The following is a 26,029-nucleotide window of genomic DNA, read 5'->3' on the forward strand; positions in this document are numbered from 1 at the left end:
TCTTGTTTGCCTACTAACTTTTTCCCCTCCTGGAGGAAGATACTAAATATTCTTAGAGATGATGAATGATAGTAGGAAAGAAACAACATATTTTATTGAAAACAACCAAATTGAGAATTGGCTTCTGTTTCTAACCAAGATAGAATGACAGAAACTATATTTGGCCACTCACCTGAAACAACTAAAAATCTGGAAAAAATTATATGAACCAATATTTTTCAAGATATTGGACACTGGCCACTGAAGAATAGTGATCTCTGAAAGACAGGAAATAAATGAGGTGAGCCTTAAAATTTTCCCACATTATTGCCTTGAGAGAGTTTCCAGGCTGTGTCACAGAAAAGTGGAGCCAGGTAAAGCCTGATGGATCTTTTCACTTGAGGAGATGGAGCTGAGAGCCTGGAGAGACCAAGGTGGCAAGAGGTCATAGGCAGAGTTACCAGAGAGGAGATTGCTGCTAAAGAGAAAGTTCTGGAGATTTTCAGAAGATTCCCATTAAGTATTCAGCAGAGGACTGATTAGCACATGCCTTTGAGTAAACTCTCTAAGACAGGATAACAAGAGCACCTGAAAGGATTAGGGACACCAGCACTCAGAACGCTCCCAGGATCAGGAAAAGTACGTGAGTGCATGTTCCCATCAGCCAGACTAAAAACCTCACAATTCATGGGCCATTGGGTAGAGTGCTCAGAAGAGTCTTGCCTCAATAGTGAGGATTAATTAGCCATTGCTCTGCTGCCAGCTAACAACTTTTGTTTTTTTTGGTTTATTTATACATTTTTAAATTAAAATTCAATTAACATATAACATATTACTAGTTTCAGAGGTAGAGTTCACTGATTCATCAGTCTTATATAATACCCAGTGCTCATTACATCATGTGCCCTCCTTAATGTCCATAACCCAGTTACCCCATCCTTCCCTTCCAGCAACCCTCAGTTTGTTTCCTTTGAGTAAGAGTCTCTATAGTTTGTCTCCTTCTCTGATTTTTGCCTTGCTTTATTTTTCCCACTTGTTCCCTATGATCCCGTTTTGTTTCTTAAATTCCACATATGAGTGAGATCATATGATAATTCTTTCTCCAACTGACTTATTTCACTTAGCATAATACACTCTAGTTCTATCTGTGTCCTTATAATTGGCAAGATTTCATTTTTGATGGCTGAGTAGTATTCCAGTGTGTGTGTGTGTGTGTGTGTGTGTGTGTGTGTGTGTATACCACATCTTCTTTGCCCATTCATTTGTCAATGGCCATCTGGGCTCTTTCAATAGTTTGGCTATTGTGGACATTGCTGTTATAAACACTGGGGTGGAGGTGCCCCTTGGATCACTACATTTGTAACTTTGCGGTATAAACCTAGTAGTGCAATTGCCGTGTTGTAGGGCAGCTCTATTTTCAACTTTTTTGAGGAACCTCCATACTGTTTTCCAGAATGGCTACACCAGCTTGCATTCCCATCAACAATGTAAGAGAGTTCCCTTTTCTCCCCATTGTCTCCAACATCTGTCGTTTACTGACTTGTTAATTTTAGCCGTTCTGACTGTGTGAGGTGGTATCTCATTGTGGTTTTGATTTGTATTTCCCTGGTGAAAAGTGATGTGGAGCACTTTTTCATGTGTCTGTTGGCCATTTGTATGTCTTCTTTAGAGAAATGTCTGTTTATGTCTTCTGCCTATTTTTGATTGGATTTTTTGTTCCTTGGGTGTTGAGTTTGATAAGTTCTTTATAGATCTTGGATACCAGTCCTTTATCTGATAAGACATTTGCAAATATCTTCTCCCATTCTGTCAGTTGTCTTTTGGTTTTATCCACTGCTTCCTTTGCTGTGCAAAAGCTTTTTATCTTCATCAAATCCCAATAGGTCATTTTTGCCTTCATTTCCCTTGCCTTTGAGACATGTCTAGCAAGAAGTTGTTACAACCAAGGTCACAGAGGTTACTGCCTGTGTTCTCCTCTAGGATTTTGATGGATTCCTGTCTCACATTTGGGTCCTTCATCCATTTGAGTCTACTTTTGTGTATGGTATAAGTAAATGGTCCAGTTTCATTCTTCTGCATGTGGCTGTCCAATTTTCCCACACCATTTGTTGACAAGACTGTCTTCTCTCTATTGGATATTCTTTCCTGCTTTGTTGAAGATTAGCTGACCATAGAGTTGAGGGTCCATTTCTGGGTTCTCTATTCTGTTCCACTGATCTATGTGTCTGTTTTTGTGCCAGTACCATACCATCTTGATGATTACAGCTTTGTAATAGAACTTGAGGTCCAGGATTGTGATGCCACCAGCTTTGGTTTTCTTTTTCAAAATTCCTTCAGTTATTCAGGGTCTCTTCTGGTTCCATACAAATTTTAGGATTATTTGTTCCAGCTCTGTGAAAAAAGTTGATGGTATTTTGATAGGGATTGCACTGAATGCAGAGATTGCTCTAGGTAGTATAGACATTTTACAGTATTTGTTTTTCCAATCCATGAGCATGGAACGTTTTTAAATTTCTTTGTGTCTTCCTCAATTTCTTTCAAGAGTATTCTATAGTTTTCTGAGTACAGATCCTTTGCCTCTTTTGTTAGGTTTATATCTAGGTATCTTATGATTTTTGGTGCAATTATAAATGGGATTGACTCCTTAATTTCTCTTTCTTCTGTCTCATTGTGTATGGAAATGCAACCCATTTCTGTGCATTAATTTTATATCCTGCCACTTTGCTGAATTCCTGTATGAGTTCTAGCAATTTTGGGGTGGAGTCTTTTGGGTTTTCCACACAAAGTATCACGCCACCTTCGAAGAGTGAGAGTCTGACTTCTTCTCCGCCAGTTTGGATGCCTTTTATTTCTTTTTGTTGTCTGATTGCTGAGGCTAGGACTTCCAGTACTATGTTGAACAACAGTGGTGATAGTGGACATCCCTGCTCTGTTCTGACCTTAGGGGAAAAGCTCTCAGATTTTCCCCACTGAGGATAATATTTGCTGTGGGCTTTTCGTAGATGTCTTTTATGATATTGAGGTATGTTCCCTCTATCCCTACACTGTGAAGAGTTTTAATCAACAAAGGATGCTGTATTTTGTTAAAGGCTTTTTCTACACCTATTGAGAGGATCATATAGTTCTTGTCCTTTCTTTTATTAATGTAGTGTATCACATTGATTGAGCCAATTTTCTGAAAGTGCTTCTACAGCAGCACCTGTACCATTCATGTGTATAAATCAGGTAATTGTACATCGAGCCACTTCACTGTGTACGTAATTAGTCTACTTTACATATGTAAATCAATTATCTTATATACAGTTTGCCAACTTCTTGCTTTCCTTTATTTTTCCCCCACGTTGTAAGTTCAGATAGATCAGATTCCCGAAATACCATTTTAATAAACTACCAGTTTTTTGTTTTTTGTTTTTTCTCAAGCCATTTAGGGATATTTCCAATTCCTCCATCTGATAATAAAACACAAGGACAAAGTTCAAAGAAGCTGTTAAGTCCCTACTGATTCATTATATCAGGAAGCTGCTTTACTTGTACTGGATGTTCCCAATGCTTTTATTCAATCTTTTCTGCTCTCACAAAAGAACATTTCACTATGCTCAGGTGTCTCCAACTGTCACATAATTCCAAGTGACAATACTGAGAAATGACAATATAATTAGATTACAGATTTGATAGGCATAAAACACAATGACTGATCTCATTCAATTTTTTTAAACTCTGGGCAAAGATCTATACCTTCTAACCTTGCCCATTTAGGTCTACCTGAATCTCCACTCAAATGCTAATCTACCAATAATTCCAGATGGGAAAAAAATTAAAGATGCATTATTGAAAATGTTTCAAAGGATATAAAGATACAGAATTTTGTTCAAGACTACATTAAGGATCAGCACAGCATTAGATCTCAAATATACAAACATAAGCATGAAGTAAACCTTGAAAATTCTCCATTTATTTAAGGCAAAATGTTTTAAGTTCATAATGTATATTCTGTTACTTAGGTGAAGTTTAGATGACTAAAAGTTTTGCTTTGCTTTAATATGTGATTTAACTAAACTATAAAGCAATCTTAACAGAGAAAAACAAAGTAATTCTCAAATCATAATATGCTGCCTATTTTTAAAGAACACAACTGGTTATTTAAAAAAACTTTTAAACTTCTATAAAAACCATGATAGAAAAAATATAAAGTACTTAAACAATACAATTTATATGTGTGTCACTGCAGAAAAACCAGCAGAACATTCTGAAAGAAATACAATAATCAAATGCTAATAAAATCATAATGAACACAATAAATGTTATTACAGTGAACCAATGAAGGTTTTACTAGTCCTGAGTTTAATAAAAGCAACTATTAAAAACACTTGTGAATTTCATCAGAATTCATGATTACCTCACTTTAATAATATTCAATGAAAATTAGAAAAACTACCTTCTTCTAGGACTGGCAGTTACCTTAACAGGGCACCTTCCCAGATGTATGCCTGCATCGGAAAGAACTGTCCAAACCTACTCTCAGGAGACTCTACAGTTTCCCTTTGGTGACTTGCTTGGTATTCAACACCATTTCTGATATGGTTTTTTCCCCATAAATGTAAATACCTGGTTCTGTGGTTTATGACATTAGTATTCAATGAGGACAGAAAAAAAAATCACGGCTTACCATTTTTGTCTAATGAAGCCTCACTTAATTTTCTCTCATACCCTAGCACCTGGCACAGAGCCTCTGTCACATGTTAGCTGAACAAAATACGGATGAATAAATCAATTTTATAATGAAATCTCTTTTATGCTTGTTCTTCTGCAAGGCAAAGAATCCCTGTCTTTTATTGTGGAGATGTTTCCTCTTAGTCATTAATAGCCTTCGTGGCTTTCCTTTAATTTCCTAATGTGTCTTAAAAGCATGAGGCCAGAAAGGAGCACAATGTTCTGCTGAGGCTGTGACCAGTCAGGAACATACTAAAGGAAGGGTTTCCTGGTGTCGATGATACGTAAACATGCAGTCATTCCGAGACCACACTGTGAATTTCCACACGTAGAATAATGTTGAATCACTTACCTCAAGAACCAACCACAGCTTGTCTCCATTTATTTTATCCTTCTTAAAGTACATGCCATAGAACCTCACCACATTGGGGTGGTCGGAAAGCGTCTTTCAGATGTTATACTCTGCTTCAATCTCTTCATCGATATCCTAGTTTTGAAAAGTCATAGGAAGAAAACCATGAGAAAAACATGAATTATGTCAAAGAGACACATTAGAGCACACCAAGTAGAGAATTTAATTTTGTCAAAGCAAGGTTATAATAATGGCTTTTACTGTGCTCAATTGTACGTATTGAAATTTCTCATGCCATTATGTAAGGGGAGAGATTGTGATTTTCCCGCTAATCAAATACATCTCTAATTATGTTCATTTCACTGAGTTAAAAAGGGACAAATGAAAGACTATTTTTGTATGCAATTAGAAAGAAACATACATGAAGAAGGACTCCAGAGAATATTCCTTTCTTTGCAGTGTTAACTTTGTTTCACTGGCAAAGCCATTGACTTGAAATAAAAACTTTTAGCTGGTTCATTTTGTTCCTTTGAAATACAGGATATGTAGAAGCCTTCAAAAACTAGTCATATAAGGAATAAATTCCTACTTTTCCAAAAAAGTAAAATCAAGTTAGACTTAAGATGGCATCCAGGCTTTAGTTAGCGAACAGCCCATTTGCCAGAAGTACAACAGGTTGCTACCCTGCCAACAAAAATGCAAGACAACAACCACTGAGTCGTGTTTTTAGAAAACCACAATACATGAAGCGACTCAGAGTAATAATAAGAGAAAACCTTCGAATGCTGTTCTAACAGTAACATTTAGTGTCCACTTTGTTTTATAACAAAATCATGTAATCACAGAGCCGGATTTAGACCAGAGCTCCAATTTGAGAAAAAGAAGCTAAAGCTCAGAGAGGCTGGTGACAGAGCTGGTTAGGGTAACACGCAGGACTGGCCGGCAAGTCCACTGCCTCCTCCCTTCTAATCCCATTCATTTTATCCCTTTCTCAGATAGAAACGTACTATATCAAAATTCATAACAGTAAGGCTCTTTTAATTAAAAAAAGCCACTTGGTAAAATGCTTGGGATGCATTTAAATTTATTTTATTAAGATTATAATCTCTTGGTTATAAATCTTTTTTATTTGGCTTGTGACATGATGAATGAAGAGGAAATCAATAATTCTGAGAAAAACATATATGTACCATGACAAGAATAAAGGCAGCAAAAGAACCAATTTCATACCATGGTTATGAAACCGATATATTTCATTAAAGCAATAGAACAAAACATGATTTTTAAGGTTCACAGGATATGAAACAGGAGTAAATTATAAAAGAAAAATGGCCATATGTACTCATAATCCATTTGTCCTTCCGCATTAAGAAGTACAGGAATGGGAGAGACATGCTGGTTATGGGGCCAGACACGGGATCCAGCTGGAGCCCTTCCTCTTGCCACCATGAACACTAACCCATACTTTCAAAGAGCAGAGGAGAGAGGTACAGTCACTGTGGTATGGCTTAATTTGTGTCTCTCTTCCTTCAGATTAAATAGTAAGAACTGGGGCACCTGGGTGGCTCAATTGGTTAAGCATCTGCCTTTGGCTCAGGTCATGATCTCAGGGTCCTGGGATGGAGCCCTATGTCAGGCTCCCTGCTCAGCGGGGTGTCTCCTTCTTCCTCAGCCCCTCCCCCACCCCCAATCCCCACTCACGCTCTCTCTCTCTCTCAAATAAACAAATAAAATCTTTTAAAAAAATGGTAAGAACTTTCCAATAGGGAAATATGAAAACATTCAGCATCAGTTAAGCCTGGACATAGTTGTCTCTCTCTTTTTTTTCTTCCAGTGTATCTAATTTATTGCTTGAAAATTCATTGCTCTCCTCTGTTCAAAATAATATGAAACGCTGTAGTTATAATGGGTTTGGTAGAAATAAGCAATCAAAAAAGAAAGCACAACCCTAAGATGCACAGAGACCTGGAGACTTTTTGCAGAGTCCTACAGTTTGTTAGTGTAAGAGCTGTGACAAGGACCAGGAGTCTCATGTCCTTCCCAAAACACATCACGTCATCTCTGTCATGTCACACCCCACCATGTGTGCAAGAGTCAAGTAACTGGAGAAACTGCTCTCGATAGAACTTTGGCTATTATCTGGCTCACCCACATGCTGTGGGAGAGCTACATATTTCCCAGGAGATGAGAATGTTCCAAAACAGCCAGTTATCCTTCCCAGAAAAACAACAACAACAACAACAACAACAACAACAACAAAACAGGGTGGGAGACCTCATCAACTTCTTTATGGTCTTCATGGCCAAAAAAAAAAAAAAAAAAAAAAAGGCCTAGAAGGTTCCTTATCACACAAGTGCTATTCCAAAAAAAAGCAAGAGGATCCCGACTGGGGTATCATTTGAAGAGGCCATATGCACATGCAATTTCCGTTCTTCATAAGGAAACTCACCCTGATTATAAGTGAATACCATTTCTGCTTTGGAAACATTTCAGCAAACCTGAAAATTAATTTCCCATCTCCGAAAGAAATATCATCTAAAATAAAATATTTCTGGGTTCGCTTAAGAGACATTCTGCCTGAAGCCTAAATAAATGCAGGAGGAAAAAGAGATTTGGCCAAGATGACATTTTAGAATTACTTCTAGACCCTTGAGTCTGTGTTCTTACAATTTTTTTGAAATCTAAAATAACATTAAATCAACCATTGAGCTATGGAGAGCTGCACTTATTTACTTACTTGTATATTTGCTCAATTATTAAATATTTATTGGTCCCTATTGTATATATTAAGTATATAACAAGAAAAACCTAACAAATAGACTTCTTTTTTTTTACATTTTCAACTGTAGTTGACATTGTGACAAATAAATCAAGTTACCTACAGACTTTTTAACTGTTTAGTACAAATAAAAACGAAGTTAATCAGAAAAAAAAAAAAAAGGAAAAACAACGTGACATACCTGAATCGGGTCTAGAATTTTCACTGCTGCTTTTTGGCCATTTTTCTTATTCAACACTTTAAAAACCTTCCCGTAAGTTCCTTTGCCAATCGTTTCAGTGATTTCTCATGTATCAGAAGGATCAGGAAAGTTATCAAAGATGATTGTCTTTCCAGTTAATGGAAGCATCTCACAAGTTTAAATCACTGCAGAGAAAAAGCACAGCTTCAGCTACATTTGATTGGGGATATTAAATGGCACACATAAACTCATGGGAAATTACCTAACATTTCACTGATATGATGGAAAATATACAGCAGTAACCAAATGTACTCAGAATTATAGAAAATTTTAACTTCAATTCTTTTTGCAAACAGATTAATATGAGTTTAATAATACTTTGTAAATAGGACTTTATTTCTATGTTTAATATAGTCCCATATTAATTGCTCTTCATTCTTTTCATATTAAAATAAGAGGCACATATTTAAATCACTTTGATATACTGCTTTATACTCAGATATTAATACAATGAATCAAATAATTTAAGATTAACCTTAAAGATGATAAAATTCAATGTAGTCAAGGCAAATCCCACACTTTGAGGTGATTGTGTTTTATATCACTCCTCTATGTAAAACCCAATAATGGGTCCCCTCATATTGCTTTTAGGATGAAATTTAACACAACCTACCACGTCCTTTAAAGTATGGCCCTTGCTTAATGTCCTAGCCTCATGTCTCAACTCTTCTTCTCCCAGACACTACAAACCAGTCACCGGGATCCTTTAAAGTCATTTATTTCTTGCTTAAGGATCTTAGTAGACATGAATCCCTCCCATTTTCTGCCTGTGGTTTCTTTATTAAATTCCAGCACCTTCTTATCTTTCAGATCTTGGCTTAGATGTCATTTCCTCTGAATGTGACCACTCTCCATCCCACTTGGGTTGCATGCCCCACCCCTGTACTTGCATAGCACTCTACCCATGTTTATCAGATCTTATGATATGCCCAACACCTGGCACAGTGTTGAAATAACTAAGAGAATACAGCCAATGAGGTCACGTGACTTTTAAAAGGAGATGTTATATGTAACCTGAAATAAGATCCCAGGTTTCTTGACTTCCCAGTAGTGTTTTTAACTTTCTATAGTCTTCCTCTATTACATTCAACCATTTGTATATAACCACAAAAAAACCACACACACAAAAGAAGTAACAGAAAGAGCTCCCAGAACTTCTGGTGGCCCTTACATTTTTCTCGATTATCTGTGCAAAACCTCACAATCTTCAATGTTAAAAAGTTGCATGCAGTTGTACATGCATACACGCAGAACACATCTATTAATAAATAGGTATTAGTACTACAATAACGTTAGCCCATGAAATTCATTGGTCTAACCACAATTTTCAATCTCAGCCACACTACTGATCCACTGAGTCCTCACTTTCTTTATAGCCATCAACCATGTTCAGTCATCACTCCTTCTCCATTTGCTTCTTCCTCAGCATAAATTCCACAGCTTGAGTTATTATGACTTCCTTGCAAACACCCTCAACATACTCTTCTTCCTCTTTCTCCACCATCAGTCTCCCAGGATAAAAAAAACCAAGTCTGTTAAACCCTACATGTCTTCACACCTGTGCCTGTAGCTAGAGAAAAACCACACAAGCATATTGACTGGTTTCACTTCAAATTCAGAATAACAAACCTACAAGTAGACCCTCGACACTGCCTAGAATTCCTACTGTGCTTCCCTGGTTTGTCTATTCCTTTCTCATTATTTCACAGTGATCCCTCTCCTCACATTTTTCTGTCCTCAATTGTTCTTCTTTGCTATCTATCCCTGCCCACAAAATTTCCCAACTGATGCCCTTACTTAATAATTAATTGAAAAGATAAAAGCAACAGTAAATGCCTTAAAACTACAAACTTCTCATCCTGAAAACTACAAACCAATAAGCATCAAACATGAGTTCATTCTCATTATCCATCATCGATTTTTGCTGTTTGGCCTCAATTAGTCTATTTCTTCAGTTCCTTCTCAGCCTTCAGATTTTGGCTCAAACATCACTTTCTCAGAAAGGACTTTCTTGACCAACCTTCGTAAAGTTAGCTATCCCCACATATTTTATTTCTCCTTTAGAATGTAAGCTACAAAGGAGTATAGACTTTATTTTTACTACTGTATCTGCAATTCCCAGAACAATGCCTAGCACATGGTAGGCAATTAGTAAATCTGGCTAATTGGGCAAATGTTTACCTGTTAATTCTGACAACACAGACCTTAGCTATCTTGTTCACATCCAAATCTAATAATGCCTAACTCTGTGCCTGGCATATAGTAGATGTTAAATATACAGCTGTTGAATAAATTAATCAATATGGTTCTTCAAAAGAAGTTTCTAAATGAGGGAGAAAAAAAGGATTAGGGAGAGCTGAAAAGAATTTGAAAATCTAAACAAAATAAGGATCATGCTCTGATTCATTGTACTTAAGGGCACATCATCTCATAAATGGCTATGAATGCCTGCTAAAAATTACATCACTACATAAAAACACACTTATGAATAGGTCTTAGAACACTTAATCTTTATGAAATTTGTGCCTTTGATCCAAAATGCAATGGAATAAGTAGGAGGTAATCAGTAATAATCATCCACTTTAGTGATTTCATAATCAGTGACAAGATAACTACTTCTTACATCTATGTACTTGAGTCATGCAAATAAGCATTTATGCCAACCATCTAATGTAAAAGTTAGACCAAAAGACCAAATTAAATCTTGTTAAATGCCTGAAATAAGCGTTTTTAACCACAAGAAACATTCATTATATGGAATACTGCTTTTCAAGTGGTAATGTTAGTGAATACAATTTTAATTTCTGCTACATTAATTATTAGGAAGTAACTATTGGTATTTAAATATACAGGCATAAGAATGACTGAACACCTAATGTGTGCAGAGAATTTTAGAGTCTTGGGGATACAAAGATAAGCAACTCATGGATAGATATATATAAGTAATATTATGAAAAGTGGCAGATAATAGAAACAAGCCTAAAGTGCTATAGTAGCCCAGGTGAAGGAGCAATTAATTCTGAAGTGATCACGAAAAGATACAGAAAATAAGCAGTTTTGGAGCTGGACATTGAACATGAACAGAAGTTTGTCCAAAACATAATTTCCTCTTTAACAATTCTTGGTAAGATAAATATTTAAAGCAGTACATTGTTATATTATAAAAAAAATATAAAACAATAATCACAGAATAACAAAAGCAAAGGTGTTTTGGAAACAGAGTACACCTAGTCAAATCTCATTTAAAACAAACAAAACTCCCAACAAGTAGGTAAAATGAAGTTGAAATGACTTCCTCAAAATTAAACATTAAAAAAGTCAAAACCTTAAAATAGAAGCAAGTTCTTCTGAATCTTAAGCTATACTTTTTCCAGTACTGATAGATTATTATTATTTAAGAATAAACAAAATGTCAGTTAATAAACAACTAATTATTTAATGATTATAGTAGGTTGTATTCTACATGGCAATGAATGTTCATATTTTTTTCTAGTCCTTTAGCACTCACAGAATAAAAAATAATTCTCTAGTTCATAAAATGAAAACTAACTTCTTAATTATATGATCATATGGGCTAAATAACGTTTTGGTATATATACTTACTATATTTTGACATATGTATTTACCATAATTCCAAAAAGGTACTTCAATTTTAAAATCTACATTTTAAAAATGAAGAATCATCTCTCTGAATTGATTTATTATATATTGAACTGCTGAGGGTTTTCTTGGTCACTATAGAAAAAAGACCATATTACAATGAAAAAAGTATCTTACTTCAGGATCTTATCATTCATCTCAACACTTATTTTGATTGCTTTTGTAAACCTTACCTTTATTCTTCTTTACTAAAATAATCAAACTGCCCTCATGCTCATTCTAAAACACAGCAGGACTGATCTCCCATTGGGCTGTGTCTTCCCTCTGCCTGGAATGCTCTTTCTCCAGATATCCATATTGCTTACTCCCTCACTTCCTTTAATTCTTGCATCAGCCATCACCTCCTCAATAAGTCCTATCCTAACCATCCTGTTTAAAATGTTGCCTTGCCCTCCTCCATTCTACCCTACCTCAAAACCCCTGGTCTCCCTTTCCCTGCTCTGTTTTCATAACAGTTTTTACTTCCTTTCATGCTATATAACTTCCTGTTTATTATGTTTTACTTATTGTTTTTCTATACTACTGGAATGTAAGCCTATGAGCATTGAAATTTTATCCAAGTTGTTCACTGATTTATCCCAAAGACTCTAAACCCATGACTGGCACAGAGGAAGTTCTCAATAAGTATTTGTTGAATACTGGATAAAGATGAATAAACACAGTAGCTAGAAAAATTTCAGATGATTTTACCAATGAATTCAATCAAATATTTAAGAAAGAAAGAATGTCATCTTATGCAATCTTTTTTCAGGGACTAGAAATAGAGGGAACACCTGAAAGCACCTAAAAAGAGATAGAAATTAAAAAAAAAAAAAAAAAGAAAGAACCAAACAGAAATCCCAGATATGAAAATTAAAATACTTGAATTGAAAAAAATCCCCTAGAGGAGTTTAATAACAGACTTGAACAGGCAGAAGAAAACCAGCAAACTTAAAGCCAAGTCATTTGAAATTATCAAGTCTGAGGAGCAAAAAGAAAAAAGAATGTAGAAAAATGAACAGAGCCTAAGGGACTTCTGAGATACCATCAAGAGGACCAATATAAGCAAAGAAGGAGAAGGAGGAGAGGGAGGGGGTGGGGGAGGAGGAGGAAGAGGAAGAAGAAAAAGGAGAAAGAGAATGAGGCAGGGAGATTATTTGAAGAAATAATGACCAAAAACATAAATTTAAGGAAAAGACAGGGATGTACAAATCCATGCAGATGGATCTACAAATCCAAGAGGCCCAACAAACTGCAAGGATAAATCCAAAGAAACCCATACTGAGACACATTATTATGAAGCTATCAAAAGACAAAGACAAAGAAGGAATCTTAAAGGCAACAAGAGAAAAGCAACTCAACATTTACAAGATTTTCCAGCAGAAACCTTATAAGTCAGAAGGCAGTGGGGACAATATAGTTAATGTGCTGAAAGAAAAACTTGTCAAATGAGAATTTTATATGCGGCAAAGCTGTCCTTCGAATACAAGAAAGAAATTAACATTTCCCCAAATAAATAAAAGCTGAGTGAGTTCATTACAACTAGATCTGTCCTACAAGAACTGCTAAAGAGAGTCCCACAGGTTGAAATAAAGGATGCTGGACATTATATAATGATAAAAGGATTAACTCACCAAGAAGATATAACAATTATAAATATATATGCACAAAACATCAAGGCTCCAAAATATATAAAATAAACATTGATGTAATTGAATAAGAAATAAATAGCTCTACAATAATAGCAGAAAACTTCAATAGCCTGCCTTCTGCAACAGATAAAACAATGAAACAGAGATCAGTAAGGAAATATAGGTCCTGAACAACACTGTAGACCAATCTGATCTAACAGACACATACAGAATGCTCCATCTAACGATAGCAGAATACACATTTTTCTCAAGTGTAAATGGAACATTCTTCAAGATAAACCATATGTTAGGCCACAAAACAAGTCTTAATAAAATTTAAGACTGAAAACATACAAAATACCTTTTTCAATCAGAACATAATGGAACTAGAAATCAGTTGAAAGAAAATGGAAAATCCACATATATGTGGAAATTAAACAACACACTATTGAACAATTAATGAGTCCTACAAGAAATCACAAGGAAAATTAGAAAATATCTTGAAGCAAATGAGACTACAATACAGCAAAACTTAGGGGATGCAACAAAAGCAGTGCTAAGAGGCAAATTAATAAGTATAAAAGTTTATGTTAAAAAAGAAGAAAAATCTCAAGTCCTAATTATACCCTAAAACTAGAATTAGAGGAAGAGGAACAAATTAAACCCAAAAGTAATAAAAAGAAATAATAAATATTAGAGCAGTGATAAATAAAATAGAAAAGAGAAAAACAATAGAAAAAAATCAACAAAACCAAGAGTTTGTTCTTCAAGAGATAAACAAAATTGACAAACCTTTAGTTAGACTAAGAAAAAAAATGGAGAAGACACAAATAAGTAAAACCAGAAATGAAAGAGGGGGCATTACTACTGATTTAATAAAAATAGAAGGGATTGAACTAGGACGATTACATGCCCACACAATGGATAAACTAGATGAAATGGACAAATTCCTAAAAACACACAAGCTACCAAGACTGAATCATGAAAAAATTAAAAATCTGAATAGGCCTATAATTAGTGAGGAAATGGAATCAGTAATCAAAAAACTCTCAACAACAAAAGAAGCCCAGGACCACATAGATTTCCTGGTTAATTCTACTAAACATTAAAGGAAAATTAACACTTAAACAAAAATTAACACCTTAAACTCTTAACAAGCAAGGACTAAGAATCCTTAAACTCTTCCAAAAATATAAGAGGAATGACCAGTGCCTAACTCATTCTATGAGTCCAGTTTTACCCTGATACCAAAGCCAGGCAAAGACCCTACAAGAAAAGAAAACTGCAGACCAATATCCCAATAAACACTGATACGAAAATCTTCAAATAAAATACCATCACTCTGAATTCAATAGCATATTCAAAGGGTCTCAACAGCATATTTAAAGGATCATATACAATGACCAACTGGGATTTATTCCTGGAATGCAAATCAATCAATGAAAATCGACCAATGAATACATGTCATTAACAAAATGAAGAGTAAAGAAATGATCATTTAAATTGATGCAGAAATGCATCTGATAAAATGTAATACTCATTTAAGATTAAAAAAAATATTCTAAACTAAGAATAGAAGAAAACTCCCTGGACATAATAAAGGCCATCTATGAAAAACCCATCGCTAACATCACACTCATTGGTGAAAGACTAAAAGCCTTTCTTCCAAGAACAGGAACAGGCAAGGAAGCCTACTTTTGCCATTTCTATTCAATACAGTACCAGAAGTCCTTGCCAAAGCAAGCAGTCAAGAAAAAGAAAAAACATCCATGGATAAAGAAGATGTAGTATATACATAAAATGGAATACTAGTCGGCCATCAAAAAAATGAAATCTTGCCATTTGCAACAATGTGGATGGAACTAGAAGGTATCAGGCTAAGCAAAATAAGTCAATCAGAGAAAGACAACTATCACATGATTTCACTCATATGTGGAATTTAAAAAACAAAACAGAGGAGCATAGAGGAAGGGAGGGAAAAATAAAACAAGACGAAATCAGAGAGGGAGTCAAACAAAAAGAGACTATAGGAAACAAACTGAAGGTTGCTGCAGGGGAGAGGAGTGGGGAGATGGGGTAACTGGGTGATGGGCATTAAGAAGGGCATGTGATGTAATGAGCACTGGGTGTTATATAAGACAGATGAATCACTGAACTCTAACTCTGAAACTAATAATACCCTATATGCTAATTAATTGAATGTAAATAAAATTAAACTAAAAAAAAGGAATAAAGCCTTCCCGTATCAAAAGTAAAAAAAAAAAAAAGACATCCAAATTGAAAGAGAAGATTAAAATTATCTCTATTTCTCTATTCACACATAACTTGATCTTATATGTAAAGAACCCTAAAGAAGGCACAAAAAGACTGTTAGAACTAATCAATGAATTCAGAAAAGTTTTGGGGTGCAAAATCAGTTTCATTTCTATACACTAACAATGAATCTGAGAAGGAAATTCAGAAAACAGTTCTATTTACAATAGCACTAAAAAGAATAAAATACTTAGGAATAAATTTAAGCAAGGCAGCAAGAGACTTGTACAGTGAAAACTATAAAACACTGTTGAAAGATATTAAACAAGACACAAAGAAAGGTAAAGACATCCTGTGTTCACATATTGGAAGATTTGATATTGTTAAGATGTCAATACTATCCCAAACAATTTATAGATGCATTCCCTATCAAAATCCCAAAAAAGAAATAGAAAAAAATCCATCCTAAAATTCATATGGAATCTCAAAGAATCTTAACACAAACAATACTAAAAAGAAGGATAAAGTTGGAGGTCTCACACTTCCTGATTTCAAAACTTACTTCAAAGTTACAATAATCAAAACAATGTGATACTGGCATAAAGACAGACATACAGAACAAAAGAATAAATTAGAGAGCCCAAAAATAAAACTTCACATATACGATGTTCAAATGATTTTCAATGATTTTCAACAAGACTGCCAAGACCATTAAATAAGGGAAGAACAATCTTTTCAACAACTGGTGCTGAGAAAACTGGATAACCATATGTAAAAGAATGAAGTTGAATCCTTATGTTACACCATATACAAAAAATTAACCCCCTGCATCAGGCTCCCAGATCAGAGGGGAGTCTGCTTGGGACTCTCTCTCTTTCCGTCTGCCCCTCCCCCCCATGATCACTCTCTCTCAAAAAAATAAATAAACCTTTAAAAAAAAAAGAAAGATTGAAAAAATTAACCCCAAATGCATCGAAGACTTAAACATAAGAGCTAAAACTATAGAACTTAGAAGAAAACATAGGGGGAAAAGCTTCATAACAGTGGATGTGGCAATGACTTCTTGGATATGACACTAAAACACAGGCAACAGAAAAAAAATAGATAAACTGGATTTCATAAAAACTCTTGTGAATCAAAGGACACTATCAACAGAGTGAAAAGACAACCTGCAGAATTAGAAGAAAATATTTGCAAGTCATGTATCTTATAAAGGGTTAACCAGAATGTAAAATGAACTCCTACAGGACAACAACAAAATAACTCAATTTAAAATATGGGCAAAGGACTTGAATAGATACTTGTCCAAAAAGATATACAAATGGCCAATAAGCAAATGAAATGATGCTCATCACCACTAATCATTAGGAAAATGCAAACCAAAACCATAATGAGATACTACTTCACACCCATTAGGACGGCTATTATCAAAAACACAGAAAACAACTGTTGTTGAGGTTGGGAGAAATTGGAACTCTTGTGCCTTGCTGGCGGGAATGTAAATTAGTGTAGCTACTGCAGAAAATGGGATAGTGGCTCCTCAGAAAAACACAGAATTAACAACAATTCTACTTTTGGGTATATATTCAAAAGAATTGAAACCAGGTTCTCAAAGAGATATATGTATATCCATGTTCATAGCCGTATTATTCACAGCAGCTAAAAGGTGGGAGCAATGGCGCCATGTCTATCAATGGATGACATTCATTGATACGATGTTGTATAGACATACAATGGAATATTATTCAGTCTTACAAGGGAAAGGACATTCTGACACATGCTACAACATGGATTAGCCTAGGAGACATTACGCTTACCGAAAAAGGGCAGCCACAAAAGGGCAACTATTGCATGGTTCCTTTATATAGAGTACCTAGAACAGTCAAACTCAGAGATGGAAAGTCGAGTTGTGGTTACTAGAGACTTGGGGGAAGGAGAATGAATGGAAATTGTTGTTCAATGGGTAGAGTTTCAGTTTAAGAAGATAAAAAAGTTCTGGAGATGGATGGTGGTGATAATAGTTCAACAATAGGAAGGGACTTAATCTCACCAAACTGCGCACTTAAAAATTATTAAAAGGATAAATTGTATGTAACGCGCATTTTGACATGATAAAAATGTTACTCGGGATGCAGCAGAGGGAAACAAAGTAATGAAAAAGAGGAAAGCCTAACTGAAAGATATGGAAAAGAGAATGGAATGGTCCACTTGCCCTCAGATCCACGCATAACCTTCCATGTCCTGAGTCTGGGGAGCTGATATCTCAAAACCGTATTTCCCACCCTACTTGTTCCCTTGGCTTCCTCCTCTGCTAAATTCTGTCTGTGAGAGTCTCAGGCAGGAGACTGGATGGGAGGAGGAAGGGATACCAGGATATTCCTCCTCTGCTGTGTCTGGGTTTTATGGTGTCTCCATCAGTGGCTATGTCTCCACGGTCCCTGTTTCTGTAAGGCAGAACCTGCCATGGTTCGAGGGGGCCTCAGCTTCTGGGATCTGGTAAGACCATCTCTGTATTGCAAGCCTACAGCCCAAGCAGTGACAAGAGTTTTTTGCTATTGCTAAACATAAACGGCCTCACTATGCCCTGTTTGGCATTCAGATGTCCCAAAACATTTCTAACTAGTTTTTCACATGTCTTAGTCTGTTCAGGCTGCGATAACAAAAACGCCATAAATTGGGTGGCTTTTAAACAACAAATACTTATTTCTCCCAGTTCTAGAGCTGGGAAGTCCAATGTCATGTGCTGGTAAATTCAATGTCTGGTGAGGGCCCACTTTCTAGACAGCTGTGTTTTCACAATAACCTCACATGGCGGAGAAGCTGAGCTAGATTTCTGGGGTCTCTTTTATGGGACATTAATCTTATTCGTGAGGCTCCTCATAACCTAATCACCTCCAAAGACCCTACCTCCCAACATCCTGGTGGTCAGGATTTCAACATAGGAATTTTAGAAGGACACAAACATTCAGACCAGAGCACCATCTGAAATTCCCTGTTGAAGCATCCAGTATTAACTGTTTTCTAGACTGACTCAGTCCAACACACATCCATTTGAGAAGGAAAGAATAGACAGAATGGAGAAAAAGCAACAGGTAATGGCTGAGAGTTTCCCCAAAGAGGTGAAAGGTGTGAACACTCAAATTTAGGAAGCTCAAGTAGGGTAGATAAAAATAAATCCACAGTTAGATACACACCACAGTAACACCAAAGACAAAGAAAAGCTCTTAAAACCAATCAGCCAGAAAATATATATTACATGTAGAGGAAAACAATTAGAATGACTGCTGATATTTCTTTTCGTTAAGATTTATCTTTTAGAGAGAGAGAGGGAGAGCCAGGGGAGGGGCAGAGGGAAATGGAGAGAAGCAGACTCCCTGCTGAGTGGGGAGTGCCACGTGGAGCTCCATCCCAGGACTCATGAGATTATGACCTGGGCAGAAATCAAGAGTCAGACACTCGACCAACTGAGCCACCCAGGTGTCCCTTGACTGCTGATATTTCAATAGAAAGCACTAGTAAGTTATATTCAATATATATTCAAATGAAAGAAAATAATTGTTAATCTAAACAAAAGTATCCACAAAAGGATCTTTCATGATCAAAGGCAAGATAAAGACATTTTTCACCAAAAAAAATGTGTGTTTAACAATAATGACCCCTGAGAAAGAGCACGTTTATAGGATACGTTTCAAGAACAATAATGATCCACAAGAAAGGTCTAAATTGCCAAAAAAGGAAAAACAACTGTTATGCACGTGTATAAATCTAAACCAGCACTGACTGCAAGACACAAGAATAGATAATAATGAATGATAATAATAATGAAATGAATAATAATGAATAAAATGAATAATAATGAATAAAATGAATAATAATGAAAAGTGTAGTAATAGGATTTCAATGTTCCTAAATTCCTTATATGGTTAAAGAGGCAGTTAGAAATAATAACTTCAGAGGCGGAGTTAAGATGGCGGAGGACTAAGGGACCCCTTTTTCAGCCAGTCCCCTGAGTCGAGCTGGATAGGTACCAGACCATCCTGAACACCCACGGAATCAGCCTGAGACGCAGGAAGATGCATCTGGATCTCTACAAATGAACATCTCCAGCGCTGAGTATTGAGGTACGAAGCAGGGAGCCGCGAATCCACGCACAGATATCGGAAGATAAACAGAAAGGGGAGGGAGCTGCCGCACTCGGGCGTCGGAAGCGGTAGCCACCTGCACGGGGGAGCGGGCGGACTCGAGGACCGGCACCCACGAGACAGCAGACTGAGACCGTGAGCCGGGTGCGCGCGCCACCAGACTGAAAACTGGAGCTCCGGTGTGCTCACTGGAACCAGACTGAGACCAGGAGCTCCAGGAATGAGCGGGGCGGCTGGCGGCGGGCGGTGTTAGAAACACAAAGGACAGAGACACGCCGGCCCTGGAAGTGAGGGTTGGGACACCAGGTGTGGGCCGCACATCCCGGGATGCTGCAGGGTTTTTAGCACCACCAACAGAAACAGAGTTAAAGAGGCGAGAAGAGCTCAGTGGAGAGCGGACTGCGATCCCTCTGTTCTGAGACAGAGGCTGAGATTCGGCCACTGCTGCTCTGACTCTCAGAAGAGGCACAGCAAACCGCCAGGGAAAGCCGCCAGAGAACAAAAGCCTGGAAATGCCAGCTCACAGTGTGCCCATCCCCATCCCCCCTCGCAGGGGACACAGAGACTCTACCCAAACAGGGTTGCCTGAGTATCAGCACGGCAGTCCCCTCCCCCAGAAGGCAGGCAGAAAAATCAAGAAGCCCACATCCCTAAGGTCCCTATAAAACAAGGGCGCATGGCCTGGGTCCCGGTCAATAATTTGGGCTCTGGACAACCCCGCAACCTCTCCTCATCAGAATGATGAGAAGAAGAAATCCCCCCCAGCAAAGAAAAGATAATGAGTCTGTGGCCTCAGCCACAGAACTGATGGATATGGTTATAACCAAATTATCACAAATGGAATTCAGAGTAACAATGGTCAAGATGATGTGTAGACCTGAAAAAAATATTAATGAAAATATTAATGAGAATATAGAATCTCTAAGGGCGGAAATGAGAGCGAATCTGGCAGAAATTAAAAATGCTATGAATCAAATGCAGTGAAAACTAGATGCTCTGACGGCCAGGGTAAATGAGGCAGAAGAACGAATTAGTGATTTGGAGGATGGGATGGTAGAAGAGAAAGCTAAAACAGAAACTTGGCTCAAAAAAATCCACACTCAGGAATGTAGGTTACGGGAGATTACGGACTCAATGCAACGTTCCAATGTCAGAATCGTGAGCATCCCCGAGGGGGTGGAGAAAGAGAGAGGTCTAGAAGAGATATTTGAACAAATTGTAGCTGAAAACTTCCCTAATCTAGCAAAGGAAACAAGCATTTGTGTCCAAGAGGCAGAGAGGACCCCTCCAAAATTCAACCACGACAAACCTACGCCACGTCACGTCATAGTGCAATTCGCAAATATTAGATCCAAAGATACAGTATTGAAAGTGGCCAGGGCAAAGAAATTTCTCACATACAAAGGCAAAAATATTAGGATTACATCGGACCTGTCTACACAGACCTGGAATGAGAGAAAGGGTTGGGGGGAGGGCATTTTTAAGCTCTTTCAGAGACAAACATGCAGCCAAGGATCCTTTATCCAGCAAGGCTGTCATTCAGAATTGATGGAGAGATAAGGACCTTCCAGAATCGCCAGACACTGACCAATTTTTGTAACCACAAAACCAGCCCTACAGGAGATATTAAGGGGGGTTCTATAAAAGTAAAAAGGCCCCAAGAGTGATACAGAACAGAAATTTACAATCTATAGAAACAAAGACTTCACAGGCAACATGACATCATTAAAATCATCTCTCTCAATAATCACTCTCAATGTGAATGGCCTGAATGCTCCCATAAAATGCCACAGGGTTGCAGATTGGATAAAAAGGCATGACCCATCCATTTGCTGTCTATAAGAGACTCATTTTGAACCTAAAGATACATCCAGACTGAAAGTGAAGGGACGGAAAACCATTTTTCATGCCAATGGACCTCACAAAAAAGCTGGGGTAGCAATTCTCATATCAGACAGATTGGATTTTAAACTAAAGACTGTAGTTAGAGATACAGAAGGACACTATATTATTCTTAAAGGATGTATCCAACAAGTGGATATGACAATTATAAATATCTATGCCCCCAACAGGGGAGCAGCAAGATACACAAGCCAACTCTTAACCAGAATAAAGAGACATATAGATAAAAATACGTTAATAGTAGGGGACCTCAACACTCCACTCTCAGCAATAGACAGATCACCTAAGCAGAAAATCAACAAAGAAACAAGAGCTTTGAATGCCATACTAGATCAGATGGACCTCATAGATATAAATAGAACACTACACCCCAGAACAACAGAATACTCATTCTTTTCGAATGCACATGGAACTTTCTCCAGAATAGACCATATACTGGGTCACAAAACAGGTCTCAACCGATACCAAAAGACTGAAATTATTTCCTGAATATTCTCAGACCACAATACTTTGAAATTGGAACTCAACCACAAGGAAAATTTGGAAGAAACTCAAACACGTGGAAACTAAGAACCATCCTGCTCAAGAATGATTGGATAAACCAGGAAATCAAAAATCAATTTAAACAATTTATGGAGACCAACGAGAATGAAAACACAACGGTCCAAAACCTATGGGACACTGCAAAGGCAGTCCTAAGGGGAAAATACATAGCCATCCAAGCCTCACTCAAAAGAATAGAAAAATCTAAAATGCAGTTTTTATATTCTCACCTCAAGAAGCTGGAGCTGGAACAGAAGAACAGGCCTAACCCACGCACGAGAAAGCAGTTGATCAATATTAGAGCAGAGATCAATGAATTAGAAACCAGGAGCACAGTAGAGCGGATCAACAGAACTAGAAGCTGGTTCTTTGAAAGAATAAATAAGATTGATAAGCCACTGGCAAGACTTATTCAAAAGAATAGAGAAAGGACCCAAATTAATAAAAGTATGAATGAAAAGGGAGAGGTCACAACCAACACCAATGAAATAGGAAGGATCATTAGAAACTTTTATCAATAGCTTTATGCCAATAAACTAAACAACCTGGAAGAAAAGGATGCCTTCCTTGAAACCTATAAACTACCAAGACTGAAACAGGAAGAAATTGATTTTTTAAATAGACCAATTAATTATGAAGAGATTGAAGCAGTGATCCAAAACCTCCCAAAAAACAAGAGTCCAGGGCCTGACGGATTCCCCGGGGAATTTTACCAAACATTCAAAGAAGAAATAATACCTATTCTTCTGAAGCTGTTTCAAAAAATAGAAGCAGAAGGAAAACTACCAAACTCATTCTATGAGGCCAGTATTACTTTGATCCTCAAACCAGGCAAAGACCCCATCAAAAAGTAGAATTACAGACCAATATCCCTCATGAATATGGACGCCAAATTTCTCACCAAGATCCTAGCCAATAGGATCCAACAGTACATTAAAAGGATTATCCATCATGACCAAGTGGGATTCATCCCTGGGATGCAAGGGTGGTTCAACATTCGCAATTCAGTGTGATAGATCATATCAACACGAAAAGAGTCAAGAACCATATGATCCTCTCAATAGATGCAGAAAAAGCATTTGACAAAATACAGCATCCTTTTCTGATTAAAACCCTTCAGAGTGTAGGGATAAAGGGTACATTCCTCAATTTCATAAAAACCATCTATGAAAAGCCTACAGCAAATATCATTCTCAAGGGGGAAAAGCTGGAAGCCTTTCCCTTAAGATCAGGAACACGACAAGGATGCCCACTCTCACCACTATTATTCAACATAGTACTAGAAGTCCTTGCAACAGCAATCAGAAAACAAAATGGGATAAAATGTATCCAAATCAGCAAAGAAGAAGTCCAACTGTCTCTCTTCGTAGATGACATGATACTCTATATGGAAAACCCAAAAGAATCCACCCCCAAACTACTAGAAGTTATAGAGCAATTCAGTAATGTGGCGGGATACAAAATCAACACTCAGAAATCAGTTGCATTTCTATACACGAACAATGAGACTGAAGAAAGAGAAATTAGGGAATCCATCCCATTTACAATAGCACCAAAAACCATACGTTACCTTGGAATTAACTTAACCAGAGACGTAAAGGACCTATATTCTAGAAACTACAAATCACTCTTGAAAGACATTGAAGAAGACCCAAAAAGTTGGAAAAATATTCCATGCTCATGGATCGGAAGAATTAACGTAGTTAAAATGTCCATGCTACCCAGAGCAATCTACATTTTCACTGCTATCCTGATCAAAATACCAATGACATTTTTCAAAGAACTGGAACAAATAGCCCTTAAATTTGTATGGAAACAGAAAAGGCCCCGAATCTCCAAGGAACTGTTGAAAAGGAAAAACAAAGCTGGGGGCATCACAATGCCAGATTTCGAGCTGTACTACAAAGCTGTGATCACAGAGACAGCATGGTACTGGCACAAAAACATACACATAGACCAATGGAACAGAATAGAGAACCCAGAAATGGACCCTCGGCTCTTTGGGCAACTAATCTTTGACAAAGCAGGAAAAAACATCCGTTGGAAAAAAGACAGTCTCTTCAACAAATGGAGCTGGGAAAATTGGAAAGCTACAAGAAAAAGAATGAAACTTGACCACTCTCTCCCACCATACACAAAGATAAACTCCAAATGCATGAAAGACCTCGATGTGAGACAGGAATCCATCAAAATCCTAGAGGAGAACATAGGCAGCAACCTCTACAACATCGGCCACAGCAACCTTTTTCATGACACATCTCCAAAGGCAAGAGAAACAAAAGAAAAAATGAACTTGTGGGACTTCATCAAGATAAAAAGCTTCTGCACAGCCAAGGAAACAGTAAAAAACTAAGAGGCAGCCCACGGAGTGGGAGAAGATATTTGCAAACGACACTACAGATAAAAGACTGGTATCCAAGATCTACAAAGAACTTCTCAAACAAACTCAATACACAAGAAACAAATAAATCATAAAATGGGCAGAAGATATGAACAGACACTTTTCCAATGAAGACATACAAATGGCTAACAGACACATGAAAAAAATGTTCAAAATCATTAGCCATCAGGGAAATTCAAATCCAAACCACATTGAGATACCACCTTATGCCAATTAGAATGGCAAAAATTGACCAGACAAGAAACAACAACTGTTGGAGAGGATGTGGAGAAAGGGGATCCCTCTTACACTGTTGGTGGGAATGCAAGTTGGTATAGCCACTTTGGAAAACAGTGTGGAGGTCCCTTAAAAAGTTAAAAATAGAGCTACCCTATGACCCAGCCATTGCACTACTGGGTATTTACCCCAAAGATACAGACGTAGTGAAGAGAAGGGCCATATGCACCCCAATGTTCATAGCAGCATTGTCCACAATAGCTAAATCGTGGAAGGAGCCGAGATGCCCTTCAACAGATGGCTGGATTAAGAAGATGTGGTCCATATATACAATGGAATATTACTCAGCCATCAGAAAGAACGATTTCTCAACATTTGCTGCAACATGGACGGCACTGGAGGAGATAATGCTAAGCGAAATAACTCAAGCAGAGAATGATAATTATCATATGGTTTCATTCATTTATGGAACATAAGTAGGATGATCGGTAGGAGAAGAAATGGAAGAAGAAAGGGGGGGTAAACAGAAGGGGGAATGAACCACGAGAGACTATGGACTCTGGGAAACAAACTGGGGGCTTCAGAGGGGAGGGGGGTGGGGTAATGGGATAGGCTGGTGATGGGTAGTAAGGAGGGCATGTATTGCATGGTGCACTGGGTGTTATACGCAACTAATGAATCATGGAACTTTACATCAAAAACCAGGGATGTATTGTATGGTGACCAACAGAATATAATAAAAAAATTATTATTAGAAAAAAAAGAAATAATAACTTCAGACTTTTAAGATAAATATACATGTTAAACATATTAACCAGGAGAACCTCAAAATACCATTATATACAGAAAGTAGCAGGTGGCTTTCCTCAAAGCCAAGCAATATTGTAATACCCCGATTCTTACTTTTAAAAACATTCATCATATATTTTTGCAGAACATATTGGAGGATCCTTCCCTCAATGCACCCACCTCTGCTAAGCTGTTTCAACTTCACCAGGAAAAGTCTAAGTCAGAATCGAAAGGAGCTCCTGCCTACAATGGAAGAGACATACTGGAAGGTCAACAGGTCAGCTTCCTACATTGTCCCTCTCCACCTGGCAGCCAGAATGATCACAACACAGAAAATCAGATCACATTAGTTTCCTGCTAACGAGCCCTCAAAATCCATATTCTTACTGCGTTCTCCAGACCCTGAACGATCTGGCTCTTTCTGACACCCCTAACTAAACTCACCCAAAGTT

The 26,029-nt window shown here is 37.3% G+C and overlaps 1 protein-coding gene across 2 annotated transcripts in view; it reads right to left on the reverse strand.

The window, feature by feature from the left end:
• The window catches only part of LMNTD1 (lamin tail domain containing 1), a 72,329-nt gene that overhangs the window by 41,074 nt on the left and 5,226 nt on the right, over positions 1 to 26,029 (reverse strand). For both annotated transcript variants that reach the window (XR_008961577.1, XM_026502242.4), the window contains exons 3-4: positions 8,002 to 8,186; positions 5,042 to 5,176 (exon numbers count right to left, since the gene is read on the reverse strand). Coding sequence is in view for 1 of the 2 variants with exons in the window: in XM_026502242.4 (XP_026358027.2) it covers positions 5,042 to 5,070 (29 nt within the window). In the remaining variant the exon portion in view is untranslated. The remainder of the gene's footprint in view (positions 1 to 5,041; positions 5,177 to 8,001; positions 8,187 to 26,029) is intronic.

This window comes from Ursus arctos, unplaced genomic scaffold (genome assembly GCF_023065955.2).
Source record: "Ursus arctos isolate Adak ecotype North America unplaced genomic scaffold, UrsArc2.0 scaffold_26, whole genome shotgun sequence".
NCBI lineage: Eukaryota > Metazoa > Chordata > Mammalia > Carnivora > Ursidae > Ursus > Ursus arctos.